This window comes from Periplaneta americana, chromosome 7 (genome assembly GCF_040183065.1).
Source record: "Periplaneta americana isolate PAMFEO1 chromosome 7, P.americana_PAMFEO1_priV1, whole genome shotgun sequence".
NCBI lineage: Eukaryota > Metazoa > Arthropoda > Insecta > Blattodea > Blattidae > Periplaneta > Periplaneta americana.
This window is the reverse complement of record NC_091123.1, coordinates 59,986,944-60,004,395: the sequence shown is the minus strand read 5'-3', so window position 1 is coordinate 60,004,395 and position 17,452 is coordinate 59,986,944. Positions and strand designations below refer to the sequence as shown.

General features: G+C 37.4%; 1 protein-coding gene across 2 annotated transcripts in view; it reads right to left on the bottom strand.

The window, feature by feature from the left end:
- The window catches only part of LOC138703147 (dehydrogenase/reductase SDR family member 11-like), a 143,469-nt gene that overhangs the window by 61,198 nt on the left and 64,819 nt on the right, over positions 1–17,452 (bottom strand). For both annotated transcript variants that reach the window (XM_069830792.1, XM_069830791.1), the window contains exons 4-6: positions 17,431–17,452; positions 11,057–11,186; positions 4,414–4,563 (exon numbers count right to left, since the gene is read on the bottom strand). The exon at positions 17,431–17,452 is cut by the window's right edge and continues 108 nt beyond it. In XM_069830792.1, coding sequence (XP_069686893.1) covers positions 4,414–4,563; positions 11,057–11,186; positions 17,431–17,452 — 302 coding nt within the window. The remainder of the gene's footprint in view (positions 1–4,413; positions 4,564–11,056; positions 11,187–17,430) is intronic.

The following is a 17,452-nucleotide window of genomic DNA, read 5'->3' as shown; positions in this document are numbered from 1 at the left end:
TTCGTCGTAATGTTCATGTTTCTGCCCCATACAATACTACACTCCACACAAGCACTTCACTAGTCTCTTCCTTAGTTCTTTCTCCAGAGGTCCGCAGAAGAATCTCCTTTTTCTATTGAAAGATTCCTTGGCCATTGCTATCCTCCTTTTGACTTCCTGCAGCATCTCATATTACTGGTTATAGTACACCGCAAGTATATTTTGAAGCTGTCCACTTACTCTACTGCCTCATTTATAATTCGCAAGATTACCTTCTTTATTTTTCGTCCTATGACCATTGTCAGAAGATACACTTGTGAATTCTAAATGAGGCAATAGAGCAAGTGGACAGCTTCAAATACTTGGGGTGTACTATAAGCAGTAACATGAGCTGCTGCCAGGAAGTCAAAAGGAGGATAGCAATGGCCAAGGAAGCTTTTAATAGAAAAAGAAGCATCTTCTGCGGACCTCTAGAAAAATAATTAAGGAAGAGACTAGTGAAGTGCTTTGTGTGGAATGTGGCATTGTATGGGGCAGAAACATGGACATTACGACGAAGTGAAGAGAAGTGAATAGAACGATTTGAAATGTGAACATGGAGAAGAATGGACAGACAGAATAAGAAATGAAGCTGTGTTAGAAAGAATGGGTGAAGAAAGTTGGTTTGGACACTGACTGAGAAGAAACTGACTACTGAAGAACGTATTGGAAGGAATGGTGAATGGGAGAAGAGTTCGGGGCAGAAGAAGATATCAAACGACATTAAGATATATAAATCATATGCTTACTGGTAGACAACGAGAAATGTGGAAAATAGGAAAGATTGGAGAAAGTTTGATTTGCAGTGAAAGACCTGTCCTTGGCAGAAAACTAAAACTAAATCACACAATATCACACGAAACTCGTACACAAAGTTTGGAATGATAAATAAACAGGTTTACGACAAAGTATCGTTAGCGCTGCTTATTGAGGTCTGCCGTCCGCAGTTCAGCTGACACTATCGATTCCTGCACGTAATAGGAGTGTATACTCGTAGCACATTAAGAAGTCATTGCATAACGCACTCCTCAGCAACGCATCCTCGCGTGTTTGATTTACTGCCAGAAACCAAGGCCACCAAACTGATCTATTGACCGGCACTCCATTCTCAAACCTGTGGCGCCGGAAATTCGTTTCTTTAGAATGTGACTTGACATTCCTGGAGATCGGATAGATAAATGAAGGCTTTATTTTTGTAATATCAGCCCTTATTTCAATTGACACCGCAAGTCAATGAACAAGATTAATTTCCACGCTACGGACATGAAGTGATTTCTGTACTTCTTAAACAACAAGCAACTTCATGTAAGAGTTGGTTTTAATTGTTATCGCTCACTATTCAAAATAACATGTTTTAATATGTAGACTGCAGAGAAGACTATGCAATACATCTTGCATACTTACATGATGGCAAAATATTACAGTGAAGAAGGAAAATGCGCATTTTATGATGTGTAGTGGATGAATTTTGCTTTTGAAGAAAAATATATTTTGAAGACATTGAAAGAAAACGATGCCCATTTCAATTAACGAGACATATGTTTGCATTATTATGCGGATCTCATAATATTAGGACATTCGAAAAGTAATGGCAACATAGTTACTGTTTCACTTACAAATGTCTTTTAAGGAACCCGCAGGTTCATTGCCGCCCTCACATAAGTCCGTCATCGGGCCCTATCCTGTGCAAGATTAATCCAGTCTCTATCATCATATCCCACCTCCCTCAGATCCATTTTAATATTATCCTCCCATCAACGTCTCGGCATCCCCAAAAGTCTTTTCCCCTCCGGCCTCCCAACTAACACACTATATGCATGTCTGGATTCGCCCATATGTACTACATGCACTGCCCATCTCAAACGTCTGGATATAATGTTCCTAATTATGTCAGGCGAAGAAGAAAGAATGCATAGTTACTGTTTCACACTAAATTTATTTACTAGGTTACTTTTGACATTACATACTTCAAATATAGTCTCCTGCCATGTCAACAATACGTTGCCAAATTCTTGGAAGACGGCGAACTCCATCTGCAGCAACATTTATGTATCTCTCTCTCACTGATCAGTCTAATGCTCTTCGGATAAAGCGAATGCATCGCTTCCAACCCAACTTGCAATAGTTCAGTTTGGTAGGACTTTTCTCTCAAGGCTTCTTGTAATGCCGAAATGCACTGAATTGCATGTTTTTTCTCTTGCAGCTTGGATTTTTATGAAACACTTTTGTCCGTACCTTTAGAGCTGTATTGTTTACTACAAACCACAAACAGCCTTTTTATTTACAAAATATGGCTACTTCGAGATTTTCAATATTGCAAATTTAAGAAGCAATCGCTGCTCTATTACGTAGCACAAGATTTAAATTGTCACCGCTAGGAGCACTGATTTACAGCATTGTCGCCGTTACTACGTACTTATCGAATGCCCTAGTATTTCCAGTTTCGGCTTCCATTTTACTTCATTTTTTCTTAAAATTCTTTTTTCTTCTTCATTATTTCAGGTATAAAATTCTTATTTATAGGAACCCATTGAGAGCAAATGCTTGGTAATATTCGGGGCCGGACCCCAGGCTCATTTCACCATCATTATCACCTTAATCTGCATCCATCCTGCCTGCTTCCGTAAGGGGCGAACAGAATCCGACCTAATGGGTGCCCCAACCTCAGAACAGGATTCTTCACCATAATCGCCAAAAAGTAGGTAGAAGAGCGAATAGCATGATACGTCGAGTCGATATGCGCGGCGTTGGAAAAAAATGTGTCTTTTTCTGTCTTTCATTAATTTATTTACTTAATAATCCTCTCCTCTCCTCTCCTCTCCTCTCCTCTCCTCTCCTCTCCTCTCCTCTCCTCTCCTCTCCTCTCCTCTCCTCTCCTCTCCTCTCCTCTCCTCTCCTCTCCTCTCCTAAGTCTCTATTTCTGTATTTTGCATTTCTTTTCTTGCTATGTTTCATTTCTTAATTACTTATAATAATTTTTCTTTTTATCTTTTCTTGTTATCTTCCTTTACTTATTTATTTTATTTTTCCCGCGTTTCCTTATTCTTTCTCTTTCCTGCATTTATTTTCTAGATTCTTTTTTCTCTTGCTTCTTGTCTTTCTTTTCTCTTTTTCTTTCTCTCTTTTTTATATATTATATTCCTTCCTTCCCATTTAGCTTCTTTCTTCTTTATTTTCTACGTATTTCTTCCTTTTCTTCATGTTCTGCAATAATTTTGTACATTACAATCTCACAGCTCGTACTAGATCAAGTTACGAATTCACTCACGAAAATACCAACACAATCTAAGTTACGGATGAAACAAACATGCCATTTTTTTACATTAACTTCCTAATTACAGACAAGAAATTATCTATGAGTTCCTATCTGAGACACTCTTATTTATAAAAGCGATATATTTATACATCTTCATTATACAACTTTTAATACTATATCACTTCGGAATATGTATTATATATCTTTCGCGTGTTAAATATTACAGTACCTGGTTAATTAGTTTCAGCCTGTTATGGGCCATCTTCAGGACTGGTTGGTGCTGGTCTTGGCGCCTTTTGTTTGTGTTTCCAGAGGGGGTATGTTTGTGTAGTGTAATGTGAAGTCAAAGAGTGTGTGTATTCTGAAATTGAGTTATGTGTTGAGAATTTCAATTGGATGTGTTTTTGTGTGCCTGTATATTTCGTATTGTTCTAGTGTGTTTAGTTTCTGGCTTTTTGGTTGAATATGTAGAATTTCCGTGTTTGTGTTTATGTGTCTGTAGGTGTGGTTAGCATTTGTGATGTGTTCTGCATATGTAGAAGTGTTCTGTAGTTTTGTTATGGCTGTGATATATTGCGCATAGTGGCGAGCAAAGGTAAAATAAATGCACTGTAGAAAAGAAACTGATTTTCAAGAACATAATGCAATAAATTAAATAGGTATTAATATATATTCTGGGAAACAAATTCAAAAGTAAGAAAGATACGACCACATAATGTTACATGCAAATCCACATTCCTGCATGACATCGTAGCAGCTGTAACGATAAATGGTAATGAAATGTAAAGAATCGATTAAGTATTGCGTTGTCTACGGCAAAAACCACCTCACCCTCATTGTACAAGATCACTATCTAGATATGGGATTGCTGATAATAAGTTTTAATTACTGTTGCCCACGGATGACGAGAGGAACTGATAAGAAGAAAATAGGAGCATCTGAAATGAGAATTAAATCTCTTTATACGGTTACGAAAGTCAAAGCCATCTTCACGAGGTTATCACCATGAAAGTTCGAAATAACAGTCTATGCAGAAAATGGACTTAGCGATTTGGGGAAGGGTGTAACTTTCATCACATAAAATGAGTCAATGGCACTACACGGAAATGTTTTTTTATTTGGTATTATTTAGCACTGACCTGCACATGAGGTGGAGTGCTGAGCGCGTATTCTATTGCAGACGCTACGTCACTGGGATCCAGAGACGGTCTCTTGTACACTGCTTCATGCGTGTCAGGGCCGATACAATTCTTGAAGATGTTGGATTTCACCAGTCCCGGGCTGATGTTCTGGAGACAAAACATACAAAACACATCTTCATTTAATGACCTATTTAAACTAAGGAAAATATTTATATATTTATATAGTGGTAATAATAATAATAATAATAATAATAATAATAATAATAATAATAATAACAATAATAATAATAATAATAATAATAATAATAATAATAAAGCCACCTGCGTAGCTCGGTCAGTTAAGGCCCTTGCCTGCCGATCCGGAGTTGCACTCGGGTGTGGGTTTGATTCTCGCTTGAGCTGATTACCTGGTTGGGTTTTTCCAAGATTTTCCCCAACCGTTACACGGGATGGAATCAAAATAAGCATAACTTGCATGTCTGGTGTTATCACCTGGCCTTCCAGTTCCCCAGATTTAACACCCTTAGATTACTGCAACTGGGAGTGGATGAGAGACATCGTGTATCAGGTTAAGGTACAAACACGCAAAGAGTTTCCTTCAACGCATTCTGGAGTCACAGCTTCAATAAGGAACAAACATGTGAAGCTGCGAAATTCTACACATGCGGTTCACATCCGTGCGGACAGTTGCGTTGGCTAGAGATTCAGGGAGGAATTTTCGAAAATTTGATTTAAATCCACTCTAAATGAAAGAGACTGATACACAAGCAATGAATTGTTTATGTTTTAACTATTTTTTGCATTTTTGTTAGTCAAATCCTGAAACAAAAGTTCTTTCCTGCCATTTTAAAATCACCGTAACTCCGTAATTATGAATGTACTGGGGCTAGAAGGGCTATCAAAAAATATTCGAGCATTTATGCAAGCAGTTTGGTCTAGGACAAACTCTTGTTACTGAAGTATCTCTCTGTGCACTGAAGGGTTCTATAAAGCCTTGGTTTTTCTGAACCGACGCATGCGACGTGCGAGGTCCGAGACCCGCCTCGCACAAATCCGGACTACACGAGAGATAGTGAGTGGTTTCTATGGCTGCGAGATGCGAAGTCTGCGCACCTCGCAGCCATAAAAACCACTCGCTATCTCTCGTGTAGTCCGGATTTGTGCGAGACGTCGCATGCGTCGGTTCAGAAAAACCAAGGCTTTAAAGTTCCAAGAATCATCTCTACACTTGGATAGACTGACCTCTTTCCTATGGCGATCTGCCCACTTAAGTTGGTTCCTGCAACTGCCCTGAATAGAAGACTGCGATCACCTGATAACATGATAGATACCGATACTAGGAAGAATTGATGTTTCTAATTTGTTTAATCATTTTCATTTATTTATAACTAGCCGTATCCGTGAGCTCCGCTGCACCCGTTAGAAATAAATATAAAGTAATTACATAATTAAAATAGGACGTTTGATCCAGGGAACATTCGTGTTTGATAGAAGGATAAATCGTTAATGTGTTACTTAATTTAAATTGCATCCAAATAATTAAAATGCGATCATTTTGGTCCAGAGACACTCATTTGGTGCAATGACAATTCCTTTAACCTGTTTCTTAATTTTTATTACATGCAACCATAGTTTAATGAAGATTGACATCATTTAGATTTAATGTGTATATTTTATTTTACTTGTTATAGGTTTCCATTGAATTATGGTAATAACTTAATTTTAACCCTTGTTTTCTACGTATTCAGTAAATGGCGCTTGGCCCACTATAGTTCTGAACCCTTCAAATAACTTATATTATATAATATTACATATTATATTATATTACATTATATTATATTATATTATATTATATTATATTATATTATATTATATTATATTATATCAGAAGTTACTGTAATAACATTATAGCATTATGTCCATCTAGAGAAACTACACTTTCCAATGGTGAAATGATAATTAATTATACAAATCGGTTAATTCAGCTTCCGATATTACTTCATACAAACACAGAAACATTCTCTGTAGGCTATCTTTCATAGCTTTCGATTGTTGCTGTCCAAGGCCCCTTATAGACGAAGTCATTTGTTTTTTAATTCATTACACGGCCTTAGATGGCAGTTATTTTAATTTTAAAACTCATTTATCTCATTAAATATCAGTCCTATCAAAATGTTTCAAGGAATAAAACTTATCGCAAATTATTTTTAAAGAAACTTTTGTTATGTAACATTTTTCACAAAAATCAATAATAAGCGAGATATTTCGATTTATTTAATTCAGGCCCCCTTATAACCCCCCTTTTAAATAATGTATTTTGAATGCCATATAGCCTAAAATCTAAGTTACAACGAACTTAATTTATATTCCAATTTTAATCGAAATCCGTTCAGCCATTATCGCGTGAAAAGGTAACAAACATACAGACAGACAGACAGACATACAAACAAAAATTTCAAAAAAGCGATTTTCGGTTTCAGGGTGGTTAATTATATATGTTAGGACCAATTATTTTTGGAAAATCGAAAATTACCAGAAAAATTTCGACTATAGATATATATTATTAGTAAGTATAGATTGTATTATTTTTTCCTTCTCCATTGTTTTCTCTTTTCCATTATATCTGTTTACCTTCACTGTTTTTTTTTTTATAATTTTATGGTAAGCTTTGTCTTTTAGGCAGCCTCCACTTGGAGGAAGCTGAATAAGTAAAGTTTATTAAAAGAAAGCGTGAAAACGTATAATGATAAAATAGGTATGTATTATCGTCACATTAATTTTTTGGTGAAGTGAATGATTTAAAAAGTCTCAGACACAAATATCAAAGTAAATTTAAAAAGTGAAGACTGAGTGCAGTTCAACTGTTCAATGCAATGAAAATTTGTTTCAACAGACAGTTTTTGAACACTGGTAAGATTGCAAATATGTCTATAAAATAATGTGACAGATCGATACTAGCATGAGGAACAAACCTCAACAATATCATGCATACTATATAATCTTACAGTATTTTCCTATTTCTACACCTTTTCCAGTTTCAGAAAAAGATCAATTTAATTTCAGAAATTATGAAATATGTTTCGGATTAGTCAATTTAATTTCAGATATTATCAATTTTATTTCGGATTTGTCAATTCAATTTCAGATTAGTATCAATTATATTTCAAATTAGTCAATTGTATTTCGGATGATATCAAATGCATTTCAGATTTGTCAGTTATATTTCAGACGGTATCAAATGTATTTCAGATTTCGTATCTTCAATTGTTTGTTTTATTTTTATTCTTATAAAGTATATTCATATAAGGGTTTCATATAAGGATTTTTAAAAATGTACTGTACTGTACTGTACTGTACTTCTTAATACTTACTTACTTATAGCTTTTAAGGAATTCGCAAGTTCATTGCCGCCCTCACATAAGCCCGCCATATGTCCCTATCCTGAGCGAAATTAATCCAGTCCCTACCATCATATCCCACCTCCCTCAAATCCGTACTTCTTAATGCAGTAATAAATTCCAAAGTTATTTATCGAATTTATATGCATTACCGTACAGTACAGTACTATGTATACATAGTCAATTTAATATCAGAAAATAAGCAATGAATTTAAGATTACATACAAATGATATCTGAAATTAAATTGACAAATCTGAAATACAATTGATAATTTCTGAAATTAAATTGATATTTTCTGAAATACAACTGGAAAAGGAGTAGAAGATTTTTCCTTTACTCTGCGCGATCTCAACAATATGGTGAGAGCTAATCGTCTTTGATTAAAGAGCAGAAAAGAAGAAGGGAATCCTCGCACAAAGAAGGCGTTCAGCACAAGACGAAGAAAGTCCCATAACGTTCTTCTAACTGCACGCTCTGTAATTTTCACGCCTCAAACTTGAGATGTAGAATTAAATGTACATCAGATACGCTGGGGATTATGAATTTCAGCTCTACATCAGCTGAGCAGAATGCTGACAACAAGTCTTAATGGTTTAAATTACATTTCAAACCCCAGCTGCTTAATAACAGCAATTATTTAGTGGGAAATATAAACTTCTAATCCGAGAGCGCATTACATGTTTCAATAGTCACATAAAAGCACTTTGAAAGAATTAATTTATTTGAAAGGTCCCTCGTTAACTGACACAAAATAGTTGTATCATTATTTTATACATGGAGCGGCAGAAAAGTTAGACGATTTTCATATGAAAATAACGTAAATGGATATGTAAATCAGAACAAATTTATTGGTACATACATTTAGACTTTCTTGAAAATTACGTCTCTCAAATGAAGTCCGTCTTTTTCCATGCACTCTTCAAGTCTCTCTCTGAAGTTACGTAGCCTACCGCTCTTTCCAACATCAGTGTTGGCGATTTCCTGGGCAATGACAGTCTTCAGGTCATAGATTGTTTGGGACCTGTTTATGTACACTTTTGACTTCAGATAATTTCACAGAAAACAGCCGCAGTTGGTGCGGTCAGGCGAACGGTGAGGCCAAGGAATGTACCCTGGGCAGAATTTTCATGGAGTTATCAGCAGTATGAGCCCTGTCATCATCTTGTTGAAACCAACCATCTGCCGATTAATTCCACGGACCACGCCTACGCAGTTCTGGTTAAATATATCTCGTCAGCATTTCGATGTAGCGTTCACTATTTGCTATCACAGTATTCCCTTTCTCATAAAAAAATGTGGACTTTGTTTCCTATTGGAAGCTGATACTGTTAATCTAAATTTTTCTACCCCTATCTAAATGGTAATGCGGCTAGGAACGGCTCCGTGGCATAAATAAAAGATATGCTTATCTGTTAAATATATTTTTGTTTATGCCTTTACAATTTTTAGACATTGTACATAAAGATAGAATTCTATTTTATGCACCACGTAATTATTCGATACTATGACATATATTACAACCTGTAAACATTATATTTGTATTTGTTTTTAATTCCACACCATGTTATAATGAAATTTATTCGTCATTTTTAGTCTCATAAGGTAATGAAGATTACCGACACATAACGTTATACAATGTTTTTTTAAGTAGGTTATTTTACGACGCTTTATCAACAGCTTAGGTTATTTAGCGTCTGAATGAGGTGAAGGTGATAATGCCGGTGAAATGAATCCGGGGTCCAGCACCGAAAGTTACCCAGCATTTGCTCATATTGGGTTGAGAGAAAATCCCGGAAAAAACCTCAACCAGGTAACTTACCCCGACCGGGAATCGAACCCGGGCCACCTGGTTTCACGGTCATATATACAATGTTAACGTTCAAAGTAAGGTGGGGGAGGCGCGCACGCACGCACATACACACACACTTTTTATACCTAATGTGACCTGATGATGCCCGAAGGAGCGAAAGTGCTCAATAGTCAATAAATGCTTTAAAGTTTTATCAACAGTAATCTCACTAAAGGTTTTGATTTATCTAGAGAAAATCAAAACTCGACTGGGATTTAATTGACTATTACACGATTAGAAGAAAATTATAAGGATTAGAAGAAATAAAATATTCTAATACAATAAAATATTAATTGATTTTACTAAAATTCTATTTCACTAACGTTAGCTTCACCAAAACGTTTGAACGGAGCCGCTATTTTCAGTTGACTATCTATATGCGGTAAACAAATGACGATCGCAAAACATGTTTTATAGTATCGTAAAGAATTTGCAGTTTGAAATGTTGGCAAATAAAGAAACAAATGGTAGGTAGGTGATAAAAACAGAAGAAAGTATTCAAAGATTATAAGAAAAAAAATATTATAGTACAAAAAAATTGATATTAATTCACTTACTAACATTTTATTTCACTAATGTTAGCTTCAACAAAACGTTTGAACGGAGCTGCCACTTTTAATCGACTATCTATGTGGGAAACATATGGCGCACACAAATCATGTTTTATAGTACCGTAAAGAATTTGCAGTTTGAAATGTTGGCAAACAAAGAAACAAATGATAGGAAAGTATAAAAACAGAAGGAAGTATATAAAGATTAGAAGAAAAAAATACTCTAATACAATAAAATAGATATTAATTGATCTACTAACATTCTATTTCACTAATGTTAGCGTCAACAAAACGTTTGAACGGAGCCGCCATTTTCAGTCGACTATGTAGCCTATATGGGAAAAATATGACGATCGCAAAGCATGTTTTATAATACCGTAAAGAATTTGCAGTTTGAAATGTTGGCACACGAAACAAATGCTAGGGAAGTGATAAAAACAAACAAATTCTTAGGGAAGTGATAAAAAAAAACAAATGCTAGGGAAGTGATAAAATTGTAGCGCTAAGCAGCCATGATTGATTGAAATACAACCTTTCGTACCGTGTTATTGGTGAAAAGTAGAAGGAAGTAGTAAAAGTGTAATGGCCATGTTGCAATAAAATGACAATGACGCAACTATTTTGTAACAGCTAATGAGGAATCTTCTGAATAAATTAATTTATACATTACACTTGTCGATTCAACATGTTTATTAAATCTTTGCAAGAAATTAACGGATGGAATATTAAAGGGACATAAATCCAGTTCCTCTCAGAAATCCTTAGCTAAAATTGCTTCCCCCTGAACCTCAACGAAGGACTGATTAGACATCATTAATAGAATGTGATGTGTAACACTCACTGTGACCCTGATCTTGGTGTTGACATCTCGGAGCTCCTGGCGCAGGCCCTCGGTGAGTGCGCTGACTGCATGTTTAGTAGCGGTGTAGAAGTGCAGCGGCGCATGTTGTGGCATCACATGGGTCACGTTGCTGCGACACAAACACAGTCAAGTCTGGAGATCGCTGGAGGCTTAATAAGCAGTAACATTAAGCTACGCGGAAGAGGCGTGGGGTTACAACTCACAAGGTTCACACTAGGCATAACTGACACAATATGGAATTATTATTATTATTATTATTATTATTATTATCATTATCATAATCATGAACATCAATTACAGCACTAGATGAATCCCTAGTGTTACGCACAAACAGTGAACTATTACGCTAACCCAGGGGTTGCCAACCTTTTATAGACCACGCCGCCCTTCACATATCACAGTCTTCGTGCGACTTCTGTTAAATATACAGGCTGGCCCAAAAGTCACTATTCATTATTGAATTAAATTATATTTTCAATATCCCCATAGATTTCAAATTACCACCTTTCATTTTCATCTGACAATTAGTTACTTTTGCTAATGCAAACACTAGAGTGCATTGCTATATAATCAATCAATCAATCAATCAATTAGCTGTCAAAAGTATCATTTCCACCTTCAATCTATTTTTTAATGGGTAGTGACTTTTAATGGGTCCATCCATCCATCCATCCATCCATCCATCCATCCATCCATCCATCCATCCATCCATCCAGTCGCCCTCGGTAGCGTAGTACTATAAATGATAAATTTGTAGTTATAAGTTGCTAAATATCTACCATCTCTATGTACGAGTATTAGCATGAAACGTATGCCACTACTTGATCTCTTGTGACGTAAGGAAGGGAATGGTCTGCATAAAAGTACAAAAAATAATTGCGTAGAATAAGGGTCACTGTCCGCCAATGGAAATCATCTACAAGGGCATCAGGATGTGAGAAGATGGCGCTTACCAAGTTCAGGATTGGCTATTTATGTCTGGCACAGCACTATAGTCCAAGCGGCGATGTATTTGGTGACAGAAAAGGGAATGGTGTGCACAAGTGTATAAAAAATTCCATACAAACCAGGACTACTGTTCGCTTATCAAGTTCAGGATTGGTTACTTGTCTGACACAGTACTCTCTTCTGACTGGTCATCCTTAACCGAGGTGTCGTCTGCGATGTGTTTGGTGAGAGAAAAGGGACCGGACTGCATAAGAGTATTAAAAATGCATAAATACCAGGACTACTGTTCGCTTATCAAGTTCAGGATTGGTTACTTGTCTGACACAGTACTCTCTTCTGACTGGACATCCTTCACCGGGGTGTCGTCTGCGATGTATTTGGTGAGAGAAAAGGGACCGGACTGCATAAGAGTATTAAAAATGCATAAATACCAGGACTACTGTTCGCTTATCAAGTTCAGGATTGGTTACTTGTCTGACACAGTACTCTCTTCTGACTGGACATCCTTCACCGGGGTGTCGTCTGCGATGTATTTGGTGAGAGAAAAGGGACCGGACTGCATAAGAGTATTAAAAATGCATAAACACCAGGACTACTGTTCGCTTATCAAGTTCAGGATTGGTTACTTGTCTGATACAGTACTCTTTTCTGACTGGTCATCCTCAACCGGGGTGTCGTCTGCGATGTATTTGGTGAGAGAAAAGGGACCGGACTGCATAAGAGTATTAAAAATGCATAAACACCAGGACTACTGTTCGCTTATCAAGTTCAGGATTGGTTACTTGTCTGACACAGTACTCTTTTCTGACTGGTCATCCTTAACCGGGGTGTCGTCTGCGATGTATTTGGTGAGAGAAAAGAGACCGGACTGCATAAGAGTATTAAAAATGCATAAACACCAGGACTACTGTTCGCTTATCAAGTTCAGGATTGGTTACTTGTCTGACACAGTACTCTTTTCTGATTGGTCATCCTTAACCGGGGTGTCGTCTGCGATGTATTTGGTGAGAGAAAAGGGACCGGACTGCATAAGAGTATTAAAAATGCATAAACACCAGGACTACTGTTCGCTTATCAAGTTCAGGATTGGTTACTTGTCTGACACAGTACTCTTTTCTGACTGGTCATCCTTAACCGGGGTGTCGTCTGCGATGTATTTGGTGAGAGAAAAGGGACCGGACTGCATAAGAGTATTAAAAATGCATAAACAACAGGACTACTGTTCGCTTATCAAGTTCAGGATTGGTTACTTGTCTGACACAGTACTCTCTTCTGACTGGACATCCTTCACCGGGGTGTCGTCTGCGATGTATTTACTGAGAAAAAAGGGACCGGACTGCATACAGTAAGAGTATTAAAAATGCATAAACACCAGGACTACTGTTCGCTTATCAAGTTCAGGATTGGTTACTTGTCTGACACAGTACTCTCTTCTGACTGGTCATCCTTAACCGGGGTGTCGTCTGCGATGTATTTGGTGAGAGAAAAGGGACCGGACTGCATAAGAGTATTAAAAATGCATAAACACCATGATTACTGTTCGCTTATCAAGTTCAGGATTGGTTACTTGTCTGACACAGTACTCTCTTCTGACTGGTCATCCTTAACCGGGGTGTCGTCTGCGATGTATTTGGTGAGAGAAAAGGGACCGGACTGCATAAGAGTATTAAAAATGCACAAACACCAGGACTACTGTTCGCTTTTCAAGTTCAGGATTGGTTGCTTGTCTGACACAGTACTCTCTTCTGACTGGTCATCCTTAACCGGGGTGTCGTCTGCGATGTATTTGGTGAGAGAAAAGGGACCGGACTGCATAAGAGTATTAAAAATGCATAAACATCAGGACTACTGTTCGCTTATCAAGTTCAGGATTGGTTACTTGTCTGACACAGTACTCTCTTCTGACTGGTCATCCTTAACCGGGGTGTCGTCTGCGATGTATTTGGTGAGAGAAAAGGGACCGGACTGCATAAGAGTATTAAAAATGCATAAACACCAGGACTACTGTTCGCTTATCAAGTTCAGGATTGGTTACTTGTCTGACACAGTACTCTCTTGTGACTGGACATCCTTCACCGGGGTGTCGTCTGCGATGTATTTACTGAGAAAAAAGGGACCGGACTGCATACAGTAAGAGTATTAAAAATGCATAAACACCAGGACTACTGTTCGTTTATCAAGTTCAGGATTGGTTACTTGTCTGACACAGTACTCTCTTCTGACTGGTCATCCTTAACCGGGGTGTCGTCTGCGATGTATTTGGTGAGAGAAAAGAGACCGGACTGCATAAGAGTATTAAAAATGCATAAACACCAGGACTACTGTTCGCTTATCAAGTTCAGGATTGGTTACTTGTCTGACACAGTACTCTTTTCTGATTGGTCATCCTTAACCGGGGTGTCGTCTGCGATGTATTTGGTGAGAGAAAAGGGACCGGACTGCATAAGAGTATTAAAAATGCATAAACACCAGGACTACTGTTCGCTTATCAAGTTCAGGATTGGTTACTTGTCTGACACAGTACTCTTTTCTGACTGGTCATTCTTAACCGGGGTGTCGTCTGCGATGTATTTGGTGAGAGAAAAGGGACCGGACTGCATAAGAGTATTAAAAATGCATAAACACCAGGACTACTGTTCGCTTATCAAGTTCAGGATTGGTTACTTGTCTGTCACAGTACTCTCTTCTGACTGGTCAACCTTCACCAGGGTGTCGTCTGCGATGTATTTGGTGAGAGAAAAGGGAATGGTTTCCATAAAGGTATAACAATTGTATAAAAAGTAGGACTACTGTGCGCTTATCAAGTTTAGATTTGGGTACTAAATACCAGATTAGCCATTCCCATGTTATAAAGGCAGCATATAAAAGAGAACAACAACTAGGATCTCCACTGTGGAAAATGAATTTTTTGGTAACGACCGCTAGATGGAAGTATAGCTGCAAACTACTACTCCATGCAATTCCATCAGAGTTATAACGTGACTTCTTTACAGTCGCTAGATGGCAGCGTAGTGAAAGTGATCAAATTTGTTGTCCTGAAAGTACATTCCAGAGATATTATTTATCCCTTCCGTATTTTATGTGTAATTAATGCAGTACATAAATAGTTTACTGCGTAGACTAGTAGGCCTATACTTCGTTCCATAGTGTCTGGCAGAAGAAGTAAACATTGCCGACAGCGGAGGAAAGAAGTATAATTGCTATTCAACCAATGGCAGAAGTCTCATTGCATGTTTATCTTGAAATTGAGTGGGGGTAGAACGCCTCAGACTAGGAGGGGCTCGCAACAGGCACAGTTTGGCTGTGGCACAGCGTGATCCTTATCTGAATTTATTTTCGCGTGTACATTCCAGATCAAATCAAGAAGTTCCTTTCGTGCTCTGGTTACACATCTTGCATATACGAAGGATAGATTTGGTTAGTTTAGGTTTTTATTAATCAAGTCCGCGCATGCGCAGACAGCCTAGATGATCCTGTCGCGAGCAGCACATTTCAGATCGCCCAACTTCAAGACAAGAGTGAAATGAGACCTCTGTCATTGGTTGAATAACAATAATTATATTTCTCTCCTCTGCCGGCATTATGGAAAGACGTATAGTTCGCATGTCAGACTGTGAAATTTTAAGCCCAGGTTCAAATTCTGGTTGAGAAAAGTTACCTGGTTGAATCATTTCCGGAGTTTTCCCTCAACCCATTAAGAGCAAATGCTGGGTAACTTTCGCCGCTGGACCCTGGACTCATTTCGTTGGCATTATCACTTCCATTTCAATCAGACGCTAGATAACCATAGATGTTGATAAAGCGTCGTAAGTAAAGAAATTGTAAAAAGTAGGGCCTACATAAATTCTCATTTCTGCTTTAATAGCTCAGGGCGACAACATTACGAGTCAGCCTGCACTGCACATTATTATGGACACTGTTTTTTTTTATCGGCAATTAACATTTTAATGTTCCCTCCTGGAGAAAATAATTATTCAATTCGTAGAGGAGAAGGTGGAAATATGGACTAGGAGTGGTAATAGGAACTTCCTCGTTTTTTACTATATATATGTTATTGTTACCTAGCGAGAAAGCTCTAAAAGTATACCTTGTGTCCATCAGTCTCCGTGCACAAAGAGACAAACCAGTTGCCTCTGTGGTGTGGATATGGTGTGTTCTTTGTGTTTTTCATCAATTTCAAAGTTTTTGCAGGTAATAGTTTCAATTTTATTGAAATAAATATAGGCCTACTGCCAATCAAGTATTCAGGTATAACTCCCTGTAAAGTTGATTTGGATAATTTCGAGGGAAAAATTGTTCCGGGGCCGGGCATCCAATCCGGGACCTTTGGTTAAACGTACTTAAACATACCAACACTCTACCAACTGAGCTACCCGGGAACTCTACCAGACACCGATCCAATGTTTCCCTCTACATCCACAAACTTCAAAGTGGGCTGACAACCGTCAAGCAACCAACATTGAGTGCACACTAACTCTGTGTGACTTAAATTATGGTTTTCTGTTGGTACGTTTAACCAACGATCCCGGGTTCGATGCCCGGCCCCTGAACAATTTTTCCCTCGAAATTATTCAAGAAATATACTATATTTCGTGTTTAGAAATCACGCTTGATGTTTTGCATTGATTAAGAATAGCTCTATCACATGGCATAAGAGTAATGTTTATTTAGACAATTGCCATACATAATCTAAGAAACCTTCATGAGTCGATGCTGCTAATATTGGCTGCCGCTATGTGTCAAATATGGGTAAGGTAGCCCATATTACCAGCACGTTAACACATCCTGTATTTTCACTATCGTGATTTGCATTATTTGTTACGGAATATTGATATTGATGTGACATGGTTTTCCTACTTATGTTTATTTGTTGTTTCCAATGTTATTTTCAAAATTTTTTTGGTACCGTTACCTCATATTTAGACCCCTGAGCAGTTCGTATTTCTTCCAAAAAGTAATTATATGCAAATATCTATTGCAACTATTGATCTTAAAGACTGAAAAATTGTATATGAATAATTACTCTGTATGTCAATAAAGATTTCCAAGCAATATGCCACACCATTTTCCATTATTATGAGGGAAACAAAATGGTAGCCCAGATTTCCACCTTTTCCTCTACCCTTTTACGGCTAATTAAAGGTTTCGAATGATGTCAACTGCTAAGGTTGATCCTACTTTACGTGGCAATTGTGTGTTGGGAATTTATGGGGTAAAATTTAGAGCAGTAAAAATATCATTTTGCAAAATAAGGAAATATGTAAGAATGTGTGTGACTTTGAATAATTTGAGAAATCTTCTACTTAATATTTTAATTGCTGTCCAGGATGTGTAATGAGAATATATGTGTCATTTACTGGTATAAATCAGTCGCCAAAGTTTTCGGGTAACAGTAGAACACAAACCTGCTTAAATTAAAGATGTGTC